Consider the following 17,860-nt stretch of genomic DNA (forward strand, 5'->3'; position numbering starts at 1 on the left):
TTTATTGTCAATGGCTAAAAAGGGCAAAGTACCCAGAGCTGTAAAACCAAAAAGTCATTGTCAATATTGTTGCCAGATTCGCGCGGCGACTAAAAAAGTGATCGGCGACTTGGCGATATTTAGGCTATGTTTGAAATAGGAAAAGGCGATTTTAGGCTACTCAAAATAATGTCTAGGGAAATTACAAATTTGATTGGGGATTTTGTGGGGAATGGAGTTGTAAAATAACTCATTTGGGGGTTTGAGTAATTCTACGTGTGGGGAATTGCGGAAATAAGAGAGTTCATATTCCCCAATGTCCGGCAGCAAACAGAATTTTAGAATTGTTTTTCTTGATTTTTAGGGGATTTTATGACTTGGGCAAATAACGGCTACCTACTTAACACACATAAATACATAAATTGGCGAATTACCTTCGCAAAAGTCTGGCAACACTGTGTCAATGTCAAAGCTGGTATTTAATACATATAACCTTTAATTTTATGTAACTATTTATTTAAATACATGGAAAATCATTTCAAAACATTTAGTAATATAAAATTAAATGAATCATGTCTGTGTTTTTATCAAGAATTGTGTTTAGAGCCGCCCGGAACATAAATTCAAAATGTTTTTCCATAAATTCTGTGGCAGATGTTCTGCATACGAAACGACCATTTTTATGTGCTAATAATGATTTATTTTCAACTACCCGGCATTTAATACTTAGGAATATTACCACAGAGGCAATGCAGCCTGTAACCACTTTAGAAAACTCGAGTATTTCTCTAAAAAAGAAAACCCTACATAAGAAGACTGATCTACGCGATTTACAAGTGAAGGAGGGACATTACTTGACTTTGGCGTACGCGACGGCCAATTCGTACGATCTAAAGAGTCTCAAAGAAGCACTGCTGCACCAGAAGCTGTACGAACCGGGAACGTAAGGTTTTTATCAAATATTTTGTATGACGCAATTCTTGGATAACTTCACCTCTATACAGTTCTATCTTGATAATGTTACTTTTATGAAGAGTTCTGTTCTCATTCCACGTAAGTAAATAGCAAACAAAACAAATGTTACTTCTATGATTATGTTATAATATTTATTTATCACCATTACATCATCAATTATTTGTAACGCCCAATTAAAAAAAGGGGTTATAAGTTTGCCTGTGTATGATCTTTTACATAAGTAAATAATTATAGCAAACTAGTGGAGTAATTTCACAAAAATAATTTAATAATATGGTAGTAACACTTCATGATAGTCAATAAACTTCATATTAAACATTGACTTACAATTATATGGACGTCGGGTCCGCGCTAAAATGTGTGCGAACTTGTAGGGCGTTAAAATCGTATACAGAGCGTCATTCACGCTCTAGTCTTCGTTTGTTCGACTGACAGCGAAGCAAGCAATATTAGACAGTACTGCGATGACATTACAGTTTAAATTCAACGCTTTAGCTTTTTCATATTCCTTGACATGTCACTACGTTTAAATAGGTTGACTTGGGACTTTTTTTTGTGGTTTTTGTATTAGATCCGTTGTCCATTTATTTGTAAGTCAATGATATTAAAACTCCTTTTATTGGATAATGAATTCTATAGTGTTGATGAGTTTCTTTTGAAACAATGATACTGTTGTTTTACTTGACTCGTTATAGTTAGACTTGCAGTGGTTACACTTCTTTATTTTATATTCATTATTATTGTTTGCATTAGTGACAATCATATTATTATCTTTTGACATTGTATTTTGAATTGAAATATTGTAACATTGATGATATGAAATAAATTATTCTATTCTATTCATGCCAGTTTTTTTATTTAAAAAAGCTGAGAGCAAGGTTTAGCGTCATGGTTTAGGCCTTTAAATTAGATGCACTACAATTTCTCATACAATGTCTTGTGTGCAAAAGTCGAGCACCTGTACTAATTGTGGCTCTCACTGCAGCTACGCTTCTAAATATAGTATGATAAAAAGGCACCCTTAGTTTACAACTATTGTAGGTTGTCACTGAAAATTAGCAGTTTGCTTCTGTACAGTGCACATTTTGTAACTGGGTGCCAGGCACTGCTGCGATTCTGCTCTTTTTCCTTTTTTTTTATTATATTACATATTTTTCTGTTATGTGTGTATGTTTAAAGACCCAAATAAACTTTTTATGTATCTATCCATCTATCTAACCGAAATGTATTGTAGTAAAAATCTCCTATCATAATTGTGTAGTCTATATTTATAAGTAGATTTAAAACATTGTCTTATGCATGTGGTGGCAAGCCGTGAACCTCTCGAGTAAGCCACTAGTGGGAGCTCGAAAACTTTGAATGTTGCTGTGTTAAGCCATTGTGTGTTGAAGTGAGCCAGTGTCACAGAATACAGTTAAACAGATTTTAAAGGGTCCTACACATTATATAGTTAGCAACATGTATTGTTAGTAGTAACTGAATCTTTTTTACTGCATTAGCTTGTAAAGCTCTGTACAGCTCTCTTCGTTTTCTGTATAGCTTTAAACCTTTTCAGACTAAATGGCCATGAGATGGCGGATGTGGTGGTAGCAAAAGCAGTGTACAGTTTAGGCTCGGAGAGACGGGAGATCATGTTTTTCAGAGATGGTGCTGTAGTCTTCTGGAACTGCACAGAGCTGGAGGCCAGCAATGTGCTGGATTTCGTTAAGATGTAAGTGCACTTTGATTATATTATATTGTAGTTGACATTTTGAAGACTATAGAAATTCAGTGCATGTAGTTTCACATTTTGTGAGGTTTTTTAATTCAGGCACCATGGAGGTATAGCGCAGATCATATTCTTAGAAGTTTTATTTTACACATAAAAAGAGACCCCAGTTAAATTCTTTTTAACTTTTATAATTACAATTTAGCAGTAGAGCTCGTTGTGAAAGAGTTTGTCCAGCTAAGTACTGCCAGCTTACCTACTTCTGCCGCCAAGCAGTAATGTGAGCATTACTGCGTTCTGGTGGAAGGGTAAGGGTACTGGTTGGTGGTTACAGTTACAGGTGCATGGAACTTGTTAACTTATGTCTCAGGGTAAAAGGTGCAGTGGCAGTGCCCTTAAGATCCTTGAAATTTAAAGAGCTAGTGGCACTGCAACTCTTATGAATAGGCCTGTCGCTTATCACCAGGTGCACGACTTGTTGGTCCCGTTACTTAGTATTATAAAAAAACAGAATTTTCTGTGAAGAATTCTAGCTACTACTCTTTAGGATAGTATTGTTATTTTGGTACTCGTTTATAGGACAGGGTATTTTCTAGTTTGAGACCAGGAAATTGAGGTGATTGTCTGCAAAGTTCTCACCATTATTGATTTTCTACAAACATTATTTTGTTGTTACTTGAATTGTATAAATTTTGTTTTCTTGTTATTAACAGTAAATCTGTAATTATTTCAGGTTTGAAATAGAAAGCTATCCAAGAGAAGTAGTGGAAAGGGAAAAAGAAGTTATGTCTTATGTTTACCAACCACATGCGTGAGTACATAATGTATTATGCCTGTTTATCAAAAAAATATTTAATTTATTAATACTAAGAAACAAATTTAATTACAATTAATAGCGACATCTCTAGCCAGGGCTGGTAGCTGTAAAGTTACCTAACTGGGTGACGAAATATTTTCATAGATTTCTCATAGATGGCGCTACGGCTAAAAAGTTGTTAAAAACCAAATACAAAGATCCAACAAACAAGCACATGGAAAAATTCGTGAGGTCAGCTGGTTTGTTCCGTAACTTAGTTGGCATAGCATCTGGCACGAAGATGTCGGTTCGAATCCGGCCGGATAGAAGGATTTTTTTCTAGGTGTTCGATCTTTGTAGTAATAATTGTAACAAACTAGTGGAGTGATTTCACAAAAAAATATTATCAATTCAATACAAATTTAATATTATTTGTGTTTCAGCAAAAACTGTTCCTTACAAGAATCGTGTTTCGTACTAGTTCCCGATTGTGACAATTCCTTGGAGAGGTATACATTCAGGTAAGCTAAATATATACACAGACAATTTCAAACTAATTATTGGGAATAGATTTTCGACTTGTGTGCATTTCTTTAACTTAAATTTAAGGTTAGTAATAGGCACTGCTTGTGAGTAAAGGGTTTTTAAAAACATGTGATGACGAATAAGTCGTGGGCTGGTGGTAAGTGACACGCCTGTTCATAACAGTTGCAGTGCCACTCAGAGCTTTAAACCGCAAAGATTTTAGGGGCACTGCCATTGCGCCCGTCACCCTGAGACATAAGTTGATAACTCCCATGTGTCTGTAATTTCACCAGCACCTCTGCCTATTAAAACCGGAACGCAGTAATGCTCACATTATTGTTTGGCGGCAGAAATAGGTAAGGTGGCAGTAATTCCTTGGACGAACTCTTTCGCAAGGAGTTCTACTGCTAAGTGGTTGTGTACATTCTGAATGTGTGAATGGGTCCTCATGCTACAGCCACGCCATGGTCCAGTCGGCCCGCTTGGGCGCGTTGGAGGCTCGGCTGGAGGCGCTGGCGGCCTCGGTGCGGGGCCACACGGCCCTCATGGAGCGCGAGGGCGCTGTGCACGTCGACAAGAAGGAGGTGCGTGCAGCCTGCCTTCGCAGGACACTTAGTAGAAGAAGTTAAACGGGCTTACTTTGCATGGCATGTGTGCCAACAGTACGCGAAGTTCCACATACTTGAGCTCAATCTGAAGTTTCGCTTTGTACGTTATGATCATGCCAATTATCTCGCGCAAAAACTCAAAAATCATAGAAAAATGGTTAATGCTACTTTGGAATGCAAATATGATAGTCGCACCTGTGGTGGTGTTTCATATCATCGTTATGTTTTATTTTATATAAATTTTCAATTTTCTTTTTATTCTTGTTTTAAAACCTTGAAACGGTTACCTATCAGTAGCCCGAAATGACATTTTCCAGAAATAACGTTTGCTCGAATTTTCATAACCTCGAGAGTAATTTTGAGAGGAAAATGTTTTTTCTTTTTAACTTACGCTAAACATCCAACATATTCTGAAAGAACAACGGTTTCGTTATCATTCGGTTTTCGGTGTAATGAAAATTCGAACGAACGTTATTTCGGAAAAAAGAAATCGAGTTTGTGATAGGTTACCCCTTAAAACATCTCGAATTCGTCGTTGTTCAGCTATTGACCGCTAGATGGCAGCACATTAAATTTTAAACACAAAATCAAAACTAATAGGTATTGTACTTTCAACAAAATGCAAAAAGGGTAAAGTTTAACTTATATTAACAGTCCAGAATTTGTTGTTTCTTTTTAAATTAGAAACTACGACCAATCACTATAGAGATTTCATAGTGTTTGAAATTTTGAATGTGTGAGTTTTAGTGACAGCGGTTATCGATGATAGTAATCGAGACTTAAAGCACAATGAACCGCCTTGGGGGCCTATAAAATGTGCATAGTACTCGTACAATAATTTGCATACAAAAAGCCCAATTATAAAATGTAATAATAGCAAGTCTATTTATTTATCTTGTATTCTTGTACTTAAGAGTTTATTAACACGGGCCTCTAATATCAGTTCTGTTCTATTGAAGGCAAATTCAAATGTAACGCATGCATGGGATTTTGCATCCTAAGTCTAGGGTCTATGGTTGCTTATTCCAGGTGGTGCGCAAGTTAGGCGAGCTATTCTCTCTCCGTCACCGGCTGAATGTGGAATCAGACATGCTGGACACGCCAGACTTTTACTGGGAAGAGGAGCGGCTCGAACGACTTTACTCCAATACTGTCGCTTACTTCACTATACCTAGAAGGACAAGGGTAAATAACATAAACAATTTCAGGCTTATCGCTTAGATGACTCGGTTCCTGAGGTAGATGCGCGGTGCGGGGGGAGTGACAGTTTACGTCGCGCTGCACACGGGGTAATTTCAACAAGATTTTTCTGACAATATTCAATAGCAAGTTGATTAAAAAAGTGCTTACCAAAGTTAAAAAAAAATCTAGTTTATTGATAATTGAAATGAATAGACAAGTAATTTGGCATTTTTTTTAAGGCATGTACTTAAATGATCGTTTTAAATTAGCAAAAGGAGCAGGCAAAAAACCTAGACGGTCATCTTTCTGTTCTAAGCTATGCAAAAAATGTTAGATTTATATAAATTAACTTTGATAGTTTTATATTGGGCTTCAAAAGTAAGACAAATGAGCATTAAAAATAAAATTTAGACACTAACTTTTTTAAATTAAGTAAATGTTGGTTATGTTTTTGTACTAATATTATATAAATTATAATATAATTAGACCTGAAAATATGTTCGGAAACGCAAGCAAATTGGCTTCTGGCTGCCGCGGCATGCTCACTTTGCTCGCTCGGCTCGTGCTGCTTTTTCATATACTAACTTAAAGTACTGAATGAGGGCGCAACTAAGCAACCAAGATTTAATAGGCGATTGATATGAAGAGATATACTGGTTATAAAAATCATCAATTGTTAAAAAAAAAAGGCCAATAATAGAAAAAGAGGATCAAATATTAATTTAGTATGCTCAAACATAATACTAGTGCTACCTTGAATGCACTTCATTTATAATTTATCCGTAGATCAACTAATATAGATGGAATAATTAATATATATATCAAACATAAAAAAATATCATTTATTATAAAAAGTGCACATTTACAATAGATCATTATACTTTGAGGATCAAATAATATTATCCCTTTTTTCAATACTACTGCGAATAGAGGGAGCGAAATAGAGGGTGGAGGTCTATTGGAGACAGCATCGACTATATAACCAGAAATAGAGACGAAATGCCATTTAACTTGTTTGAAAACTATTCTGCCATATCATTACCGTGACAATTGCTCTGCGATTGGCGAGCCCGAGTTCGAAACAATTGACGGGTGTCGTCAACTGTTTCACTTCAAATCGACCAGTTAACTTGAGCTTTGCTATAATGGACGAAAATTGTAAATTTACATATTTAATTACCGATGAAATGTGATTCCGTTTGTTTTGTAATTAGATGTTTTGCTGTTTTTCCCACACCACCGAATAGAACAGCACGGCATTGTTAGAGATATTATCTTTATTACAATAAATACAGAATATTTTTGGAACATACGGAGACGTACACACAGGTCAGTTGTTGGCGCTGTCGATATTTCAGTGTAAAGTTGATATTTATAAGTGATGCATCACTGCTGAGCTACTAGGAATGTGTGGCCCTTATTGCGTCTCTGTTCCTGGTTATATACTCGATGGGAGACAGTCGTAATAATGTACAGGTACTAAACGAGCGGCTGTCTCACTGCGTGGAACTGCTCGAGCTCCTGTCGTCGTGGGCAGCGGACAGGCACCACGTGCGCCTCGAGTGGATGGTGATCGCGCTCATTCTCGCGGAGGTCTGCTTCGAGCTGCTGCACTTCTTCGAGAGGTACTCGTACTTGCCTGGAAGGGAACATGACGAACATGACGCTGCTTTAGCTCATTGACCCGTACTCAGTTCTATTCAAGTTGGTTTATCGTCCGAAACAATTAGTATTACGTATTTAATACTCGACCAAATTAAAAAACAGTGTCAAGTATGAAGCTTCATTCGCATCATGCGGTTTTTAATTTGGTCGTGTATTGTCGGACGGAGAACGAGGATAGGCCCCCGGCGCCAGACAGTGAATAAGGTACACGAAACTTTTGACTAGGCATTTCTAGCATTAAAACAAAGACGTCCTTGGTGACCCAGCAGTTAGCGCTGTTGGTGCTAGATGAGGCGTTTCAATTCCCGGTAGAATTATAATGGAAACGAACATTTCTCAATCTGTGTCTGGGTGTTCTGATTGTGATATGACTTTTGATAATTCGCAAGAAAAATTCAACGGTAATAAAATTTTGGTTTTTTTTATTCCAATAAACATACATCATATACTTCACGCCTTTTCCCCATCGGGGTAGGCAGAGACAACAGTCTTCCACTTGCTACGGTCCTGACACACATCTTTCGCCTCATCAACACGCATCAATGCTTTCATACACGCTCGTCGGTTAAGGGTACTTTTGACCTGGCCCTTCTTCAGGATGGCCTCAATTTGGTCATGATAAGTTCTCCTTGGTCGGCCCATACCAACTTGCCCGCTCACACTCGCCTTATAAATCTGTTTCGTCACTCTTCTTTCATTCATTCTCTCTACATGTCCGAACCATCTGAGCATCCCTTTCTCTATCTTTGTCACTATATCTCTATATCTTCTTCCACGCCGCAACGCTCTCTTATCACACTGTTCCGTAATTTATCCATCCGAGTCACTCCAGCCATACTCCTCAAAGCTCTCATTTCTACTGCATTAATTCTACTTTCATGCTTCTTCTGCCAAACCCAACATTCACTACCATACATAAGTGTAGGAACCAGCACCCCCCCCATGCACAGCCAATCGTGCCTTTTTAGACACTTTCTGGGTGCCCATGAAGGTATGCAAGGCACCATTCACCTGATTCCCTGTTCACTCTTCTTTCAATGTCTCTTTCACATTTTCCATGACACGTAAACATAGAACCCAAATACACAAACTCTTTCACTTGATCCACTTTCTCTCCTTCAATCAATATCGTGCAAAGCGTCAGAATCAGAATCGTCAGTAGAACGAAATTGTTTATTGTTTAAGGGTTTATGTTATATTTACATACAGGGTGTTAACTCAATTGCCTTATATCCGATTAGGGGTTAATTCGATACCGTTAATTGTATAAGAAAATAGTAAGAAAAATATTTTTTTTTTTAAATTACTTTTATATTTTTCAAATGTTTTTAAATGATATACTGTAAAGAGTGATATTTAATAAAACTTATTTGATCATTTTCTTGTAATTTTGATTTAAAACTCCCAGAATATCACGCGAGTAAAGTAAACAATGCGATTGAGTCAATATCTTGTACAGTCCAATCAAATCAAACAAAAAGACATCAAAATCTGACTGAAATAACGTCGGAATTTTAGTTACATTCTGTATCCTTATTGGCTTTGAAATTACAACACTGTTTTAAGTAATACACAACATTGTAAGAAGTTTTATTTTGAATGCAGCTATAGTAAACTAATTAAGAATGCAATAGTAAGAAAAGAGTGAATGACGGGAGCGAAGAGGTTGAATGAAAGTATGAGCGAAGTGAGATAGAATGGTGAATGAATAAAAGTTTTTTTCTAACAATCGGTGTCCATTATCATTGCGAGATATCACTTGTAAAATTGTATGGTAAGTAAAAATACTACATAATTTGATTAGCTAAAGAACTTACCCCTTTTCTAGCAGATGGTCGTGTATTCAGGCGTACACTACTGAGTATTTCGAAATTTAATTTAAAATTTACTTTCATTCAATTTACGTTCATGAACTTTTCGGTGAAAGAGGACATCGTGAAATCTGCAAACATCAGCAAGGCAATTTAATGATGTGTGTGAAGTCCACCAAGATCTCTCATTGTGAGAAGGCCTGTGTCCAGGTAAGACTCTAAATAGGCTAACTATCATAAAGAATATAAATAAAAGTCACATAATTCTCTATCCTGTCTGTCGTAACTGGATTTCGAAAATTTTTCATGGCTGCGTATTTTCGGTTTTAATTTTCACATCATGAGGTCGTGTGAAATTGATTCTTTTAATGAGTTATATTCGTGTATAAAAAGTTAACATATACACGTATGTCGTACATAGTTTCGACAAGTGTCACATAAGAAAGGAAGGAGGGAGGCGACTTAATATGTTGGTTGATTTTGTAGATTGGTTAATGATAGGTTGGAATTAAAATTGAACAGAAATCAACCTTCGAACAAGCGTGTAATAGTTTTTACACATTTTTTTATCAGGCTGTAATGTTTCATCATCTATTATAAACATTAGATACTTTTTTCACGGGATTAAAAAAAACTATATATAATAAAAAAAAAAAAATAATTTACGAAGAAATAAAATAGTACTCAGCCACAAAAAAATTTAATTTTCATTTACCACGCACAAAAGTCAGGTTAATTGAGGCTATCAGCGCAGAACTGGTGTAACCCAGAAGAATTTTTTTCTACAATTATTTTAAATAATGCTAAAGTACATATTTCAGGGGGTTACACCACTTTTGACTACTATTGCCGTCGTTTTTGCTGAAAATTTTTTTTAAATAAATCCATTCGGTGCAGAGTTCTTGAAGGTTTTATTCTTTATATTTTCTCTGTAAAGTTAGTGTTTTGATACACGTTTATTGAGTAATTAATTTATTGTAATAATGTAAGTGCTTTTACGTACCCATTACATTAGCCATTTCGTAAATAATTAGATAAGTTGTTAATCGTTGAACTATATAGTGCTAGAACTACGTAAGCTTTAATTTGTATTGTTATGAACGATGTATGTTGATGTTCTGTAAACATTTAGATATACCAGTTTTTAATAAACAATATAAAACTTTTGTAAAATATTTATTGTTTTTTTCTTTGTAATTTTTGTAACTCGTTATCTATGTGACATTAGTGAAGTAGCACTCTTTCGACAACCTGCTTTAGACCTAGAATGATGACTTGGGTGAGTTGATCGTTATTAATTGCTCCATATGCAATACGGGAAGTGTCAATGTAGCTCTGCCTTCTTTATCATAACTTTTATATAGCGGAATTGGTTTACTTCAGTTACTTTCACCGTTTAATGACATACGGCATTTTGCTTTGGGGTAATGCCGCCGATATTAATAGAATCTTTGCCCTGCAGAAACGTGCGGTCAGAGCAATTTGCAATCTGGGCTTTTTGGAGTCCAGATTTTCTTTGAGAAATAAGTTTGAAGAGGTTAACATTCTTAGGCTCAACTCACACTGGCGCAGATTCGAAGCGTCGCGTCGCGTCCTGTTTTTCAACTACAACGCCTGACGACGCTCGCATTAGTGCGCCCGGATTACAGTGCGGTCGGCGTCTGACGCCTCACTATGCTCAAGTGACGCGCGTCGACGCCAGTTTCCATGTTTGCATGACACAAATTTGTACCTTAATAATGGGAAAATAGAGATGAATATACTATAGGCGAAAAACAGTGTGAGTTCAGCCTTACACTAAGGTCACAGTACATTTATGAAAATGTTCTTTATGTTAAGAAGAATATTATTTTTTTAATGAAAAATAGTGACACACGTAACATTAATACGTGGAATAAAAATAAATTAGCTTTTCTTGACAGTCGTCTTCATAAAGTCTCAAATTCATTATATAATAAGAATCCGATTGATATTAAAAATTCGCTATTAACGTTATCTAGAATCAACGAAGCGAGATCTACAACTTCTTTTGGCGTTTTTTAAATATTTTATTTAGTTTCAGTTTTATTCTCAAGATGAGGTATTAGGACGCGAACCTAGATTATATTAGGTGTGCGCTTAAAATTAATACGAGGAAAATAAAAATACGCGGAGAAAATTCGACACAGACCCGACGTTAACATGGGCCCGATGGCGACTGACGGGGCAACGGGTGGCGCAGCGTGTTCTTAAACCGCTGGTCCATTTTCTAGTTTTGAGATAAATATGAATTTAATAACTATAGGCTTCTAGTTGAAAACCAAAATTTATCAGTTTCGCTGTAGTATTTAAAGAGAAAATATCTCCATATAAAAAATATGTGCAAATTTTGATATTTTATTCTTCATTCGTTTTAGACTATATGTTCGAGAAAAGTACACCTATTGTGTAACGTTTCTGTTATTTAATAGTAAATACCTTTTTTTAATAAAAAGTAAGTGCGAATTCGACCTTCATCTCACCTGATGTGTCGAAGTGACGATGAGGTCGATGATGTAGAAAGCACACTTGAATAATGCTTTTTTTTTTTTTATTTTTTTTTATTATAAATAACGCACACACTCAACATAGCCCCGCACTAGAGAAACCCTGTGTCGCGGGTGCCATGGACACACATATAGACAACCACAAATTACACCCAAACTCACGAGAGAAATAATTGTAGGCCATACAACTATTTCTCCCGGCCCGGGAATCGAACCTGGGACCTCTGCGTGGCAGTCCGGCATGGTAACCGTTCGGCCACGGAGGCAGTTAAAATTTTTGCAGTGTTGTAGTGCAGTGGAGGCAGTTATTCACTCTCACTTGGAAAGGTACAAGTTATAGCGTTCGTGGAATAAGTCCTAAGGCTGGAAATTGGACACTCTAGCCGCTCGGTGGGAAACGCTTTTTGCTAATCATGGGAATATCAACAAATTAGGGGTGGAACCCCTGCCCACGTCTAGTCCCCCGATGATGGAAAGTGGAAGGCGGAATCAAATTATACAATTCCATCGCACACTCTTCTGGATATATCCTGTAGAATCCCGATAAGCGGGCAACTTTATGGTGGTGTTCAAGGCTCTGCAGCTTCGCCTCGACTAAATTCCGAGTCACCTATAAGCCTCGTGGCACGCTTGTCGATTGAATCCAAGGTGATCAGTTGTTATTTACCTGAGCCATCTCATCTCGAGATGGGTTATGGATAAATATCATTGGGATAAATACTCAGGATAAATATCCATTTATACTCGATATTTATCCAATAACGCGTATAAATATTTTTAATCGTGGTTTATTACTTATATTTAGTAAAACAAAGTATATTTTTAAAACACGTTGTGTACCTACACGATTATAAACATTTTTTTAATATCATTTGTTTTAATTAATAGATTTTGTGTGTGAAATATGAAAGAGAATCCTTAGGCTATTTCAAGTCCGAACTTGAGTTTATTTAATACGCAGTAGACCCCAAGACCGTAAAGATGGGTCGCACTTTATTAACGCAAGATGATCAGCTCAAGGGTTACAGTTAATTTAATAACTTTCTACCAATCGAATTTTCAATACCACTCGACTCGAAAAACGTAGGTACTAAAACAGTATTGTTACATAAAAGAATGGCAAAACTTAATTATTTAATAAAAAATGAATTCTAATGAATTTTAATACAAAAAACACAAAAAATAATTATTCCTGTTTTAGGATAAATACTCTGTAAAAACTGGTATTTATCCTTAGACGGATAATTTTCGGGTAAAAATCCATCTCTAATCCCATCGCACACCTAAACCATGTGATCTAGAAGAACAGTTTTTCCCGCATTTCCTCCGGTGAGTCGACTTAGCAAAATCAGCGTCATTGACACTACGAAGAAAATAAAACTTTAGATGCCATCATCTCGAAAATTGTGAAAATGCAAAGGCGTAGCTAATGATATGACAAAGAGGGCAGAGCTGCTGTTCACTTCTTTATTAAGCATTTATTTCAAAACGTCATTTTTCACATAAGCATAGGGTGATTATTGGGAGTTTTAGAATGGTATCCAAGATAGATTGGTATCGCTTGCCGCCGGTTATTTTGGATGACAACTACAATTTTTGACTGATGTGACTTTGATCTCAAATTGCTTGCGCTGCAGCATCTTTTAGACCAGAAACCTTTTTAAGAAATACAATATAATGACCATGTACTCACAATATATTTATGATATAATAGTTTATGCGCGTCAAAACTTGGCTACTTATGAGCGACGTACGGGCGGAGGCCGAGCGTTACGAAACGCGGGAACACTAAAATCCGTTGCCCACCGTACCGAACTTGCAACTAGAAATCCGCGGGTAATAGGTCCCCGATTCTACGAACATCTACCCACAGACCTGAAAAGTGTTAGAAACGATGCAACGTTTTGTACCCGACTAAAAAACCTTTTATTGGATACAATTCAAGTACAGTGTCGATGAGTTTCTTTTGAAACAATTTTAATTTTATTTTATTCGACAAGCAGTAGTTATACTACTTTATTTTATATTCATTATTATTATTATAATTTTATTACTGACGATCATAGTTATCCCTTGACATATTGTATTTCCAATTGTAATATTGTGACATTGATAACATGAAATAAACGATTCTATTCTATTCTATTCTATTCATAGGTTCCTTTTTGGCTTACCGCCCACTTAAGCAAGATAACAAAATTTCAACCCTCACCACCATAAAAAATAATTGAAACCACGTATTTTTTATATTAACACAAAAAATTATATTTGTTGTGTTGCTTATATAGATAATTCAGGGTTTCTTTTTCAAATGCGGTAGCACCCCCTGGACAGCATCAACGCCACCCGTTGCTTCCCAGTCCCTATTGATCCCCTAGGACTCTTGTAGGGACCACTTTGGGAAACTATGTCTTAGACAGTTACGTAGTTTCTTGCCGAATGCCACGAAAATTACACTTGCACAAACTCTTCTTCCAATTCTCGATTATGCTGATGCCTGCTGCTTGGATTTAACCGAAGAACAGCTCAAGAAGCTCGAACGTCTGCAAAACTTTTGCTTCCGGTATATTTATGATCTCAGGAAATTTGATCACGTTTCCATTTACCGCAACGAGCTGAAGTGGTTACCTATGAGACTACGCCGGAATACTCATATTAGTAATCTTCTTTATGGCATCTTATTCATTCCTCACACACCACTTGATCTGAAGAAACCATTCGAATTCTTCAACTCTCCTCAATAAGATGCCCCTGCATACCTCCCGGTACTACGACAAGTCCTTTGCTGTTCAGGCTCTTCGTTTGTCGCACGCTCTACCTTTGTCTATTCAACAAGTGAAATTATTGCATTTTTTCAAAACTATGATAAAAGAATACTACCTAGCTTGAGTATAGGACTTGAACGGCTTAGGTATTTGTTTTAAAAAAACCGACCTCAAAAGTACGTGGAATTACATATAATTACCATGTTTTATTGAAATCGGTTACCGGGTAGTGTGCAAACCCCGATTCATCCCCTAGTTCGCCACTAAAATATAATAAAAATCGGTTCTCACTTCTCAAAGAACATTGAGAGAAAAACGCCATGAATTGGAGAATAGCAAAATCGACCATTAAATTAATTGCTGCTTATAATAAAATAAAAATAGGCGCTATTTATAAAAATGAATCTTCATGCGTGAACAACCACCCTTAGAGGTGGATCATTTTCTTCAAAATGAAATGGAACCACTATGGAGATACCCTCTTTCCAACAAAAAAGAATCATGAAAATCGGTTCACAAATACCGGAGTTATCGCGTAACATACGTACAAAAAAAAACAGTCGAATTGAGAACCTCCTCCTTTTTTGAAGTCGGTTAAAAATTATGTTTTATTATGAACTGCCTCTGTGGCCGAACGGTTGCCATGCCGGACTGCTACGCCGAGGTACCAGGTTCGATTCCCGGGCCGGGAGAAATATTTCTATGGCATACATTTGTTTGTAATTCGTGGTTGTCTAAGTGTGTGTCCATGGCACCCGCGACACAGGGTTTGCCTCACAGACCACATAAATACTTCTTCCGTGGTTTACCTAGTGCGGGGCTGTAATAATATAATAACGCACACACTCAACATAGCCCCGCACTAGGGAAACCCTGTGTCGCGGGTGCCATGGACACACACATAGACAACCACAAATTACACCCAAACTCACGAGTTAAATAAATGTAGGCCATACAATTATTTCTCCCGGCCCGGGAATCGAACCCGGGGACCTCTGCGTGGCAGTCCGGTATGGTAACCGTTCGGCCACCGAAGCAGTTGCTATGTTGAGTCTGTGCGTTATTTAAGTGTGTACGTTATTATAATATAGTTGATATACATAATATGTATGTAGTAGTATCCATTGTTTACATATATGCTACAACGAGCATCACGATCGACTTCGTTGCTTTCAATTTTCCTCCTAAATATATTCTGGTATGTTTATATATATGTCATAATGTTTTTAAATCGCAGGAGTATGTGGAATGCGCTAAACCCTATCGACCGGAGAAGTCACTTTGAACGCCGGCCCCCGACGGCTTATCCTGCGGAAGCTGAAAATGACATGATGAAAGTACAAGATGCGAAAAGCGAACGAAGTGCCTGAAGATATTTTAATAGCAATTACAATAAAAAGTAAAAATATTGCAGTTGCTGAATAAAAATTATGAGGCGTTTGGTTTTGTTGAAAGTTCTTCAGTATTTTAGTGAGCTTCGTTATTTTTTATTTCGATAGAAAAGTTAAGGTATTTTGTACGAATAATATTGCTAGGGTTGGGGTTAACGACTGATATCTATAAGAAAACCTTTAAAATGTCTATAGTTTACTGAAAATCATTAAAACACCAATGCGTATGATCTTTTGTTTTGATTATGGCGCAAGTATGGCCCTAATGTAATTAAACTGTTTGAGAGGCAACTTCTATTACTCAATGAAATGTATAAGTTTCAGTTTTGATGTAATACCGACAATGACCTATTGTCTATAATATCGTGTCCCTAAAACATGTCAGGCACTTCTCTGGAATATCAATACTTACCTGTCAATGCAAACAAAGGCATCGCGGGCGAGTGGTGAGGTGTCACGACAACAAAACGTGTCGCGGGTTGTGTCATTGTCGTGCCGTCGCCGGGCGCATTGGCCGCGTCTGTACAGGAAATTACATCGTCGCCGGCACACTGATAACTTACATTCGATTGATTCACACAAAACGGGCAAAATAGTAATAACAATACAAACAAGTTACGAAAAATTCTAGATTAGATATACTAAATTAGTTTTGAACTCCTAAAACTAGGTAATGACTTGTTTTAGTTGCAGATTCTCCAAACAAGGTACAAACATTTACAAATTTATTTACGCACGACGCAACATTTCGTAGTTATCCTATTATAGGTATACCTACCTACTAAATTATAACATATTAATACTATCATCCATGCTCATGCATGAATTGGCCTGCAAATCAGATAGGTACTGTATTATAGTCTTTGCTTTGTTGTAGGCGATTTCTATTTTTGAACGATATCACGAAAATAATTTGAGATTTAACGTCTGATAGGGCAAGACAAAACAAGGTATTTCAATTGTTTCTAAGGTAAACTCACGATATGGAGCACACGAATAATCCTCGGAGGAACTGTAAGTGTACGAACGCGTATCTATAATCTCCATGTCTTTTTCTGATTTTAATGTAATAGCTGTATTTGTGTGATAAGTAAATAATTTTTCACCTGATTAGCTCGGAAAGGCATTCTATCTCATTAGAAATCTGCACTCAAAAGCGTTTTTTCCATGCTAGGGTGGAAAGGGTTTTTGAAATTCGAACTTGGTGGACTGTGGTGCACCTGTTCAAGTACGCGATTTGTCGTACTTCATTTGCCTCTTGCCTCATTATTTATGTATAATGTAAATCCGTTGGCATGGTTGGTGAGGTGAACAGTTGTGTGTTTCGCTCGGCAGCAACGTTGTTTTGCATCTCGTGTCTTGAATGAATCGCTATGCTCAGGATTCTATTTTTGAAATGTTAAGACTTTTGCTTGCCCAGGTTTCAATATAAACACTTGCGTCCAACAACAATTCTGTAGCCTTGCATAACAAATAACTGTTGTAATTACGAGTTGAAGTTTTACTTATGTGTACGTGAGGCGCACTATAAGTTTCCGGAATGAATAAGAAAAAAATGCTATAAATGGTTAGAAATTAATTTATTGTTTCTCAAAATATTCCCCATTAGCGTTAATGCACTTTTTCATACGAATGAACCAATTTTAAAAACATATACGCCACTCCGCCGTGACAATCTCTGAAACATATTTTTCATACTCTTCGACAGCCTCTTCAGGTGATGAAAATCGTTGACCGCGTAACTGGTTCTTAATTTTTGGAAATAAATCAAAGTCACAAGGTGCCAGGTCAGGACTGTACGCGGGATGGCCCATAAAGTCAACGTTGTTCACCTTCAAAATTTCATTTGTCTGGCATTATCGTGGTGCAAGATGATACGGCGTTTACGGTTATTTTTACGGAGTTGGTCAATAATTTCCGGCAAAAAAAT

General features: G+C 36.8%; 1 protein-coding gene across 3 annotated transcripts; it reads left to right on the top strand.

The window, feature by feature from the left end:
- Window positions 1-448: 448 nt before the first annotated feature.
- On the top strand, window positions 449-16,148 carry LOC113240691 (required for meiotic nuclear division protein 1 homolog). Of its 3 annotated transcripts, none has more exons than XM_026478073.1 (8): window positions 449-922; window positions 2,510-2,665; window positions 3,396-3,473; window positions 3,902-3,979; window positions 4,441-4,567; window positions 5,621-5,776; window positions 7,250-7,398; window positions 15,777-16,148. In XM_026478073.1, the coding sequence occupies exons 1-8, from the start codon at window positions 552-554 to the stop codon at window positions 15,907-15,909; spliced, it is 1,248 nt and encodes a 415-aa protein (XP_026333858.1). In that variant the 5' UTR covers window positions 449-551; the 3' UTR covers window positions 15,910-16,148. The 3 variants fall into 3 exon arrangements, with proteins under 3 accessions (XP_026333858.1, XP_026333859.1, XP_026333860.1); XM_026478074.1 differs by lacking the exon at window positions 15,777-16,148 and adding an exon at window positions 9,366-9,853; XM_026478075.1 differs by having other exon boundaries at window positions 793-927.
- Window positions 16,149-17,860: the final 1,712 nt, after the last annotated feature.

Source organism: Hyposmocoma kahamanoa, unplaced genomic scaffold, assembly GCF_003589595.1.
Source record: "Hyposmocoma kahamanoa isolate Upper Pololo Valley unplaced genomic scaffold, ASM358959v1 160, whole genome shotgun sequence".
Classification (NCBI taxonomy): domain Eukaryota; kingdom Metazoa; phylum Arthropoda; class Insecta; order Lepidoptera; family Cosmopterigidae; genus Hyposmocoma; species Hyposmocoma kahamanoa.

Coding starts and splice junctions, on each gene's coding strand:
- LOC113240691 (XM_026478073.1), top strand. CDS start 552: ATGTCTGTGTTTTTATCAAGAATTGTGTTTAGAGCCGCCCGGAACATA. Junction 4,568..5,620: donor TGCACGTCGACAAGAAGGAG/GTGCGTGCAGCC, acceptor TGCTTATTCCAG/GTGGTGCGCAAGTTAGGCGA. Junction 7,399..15,776: donor CTGCTGCACTTCTTCGAGAG/GTACTCGTACTT, acceptor TTTAAATCGCAG/GAGTATGTGGAATGCGCTAA.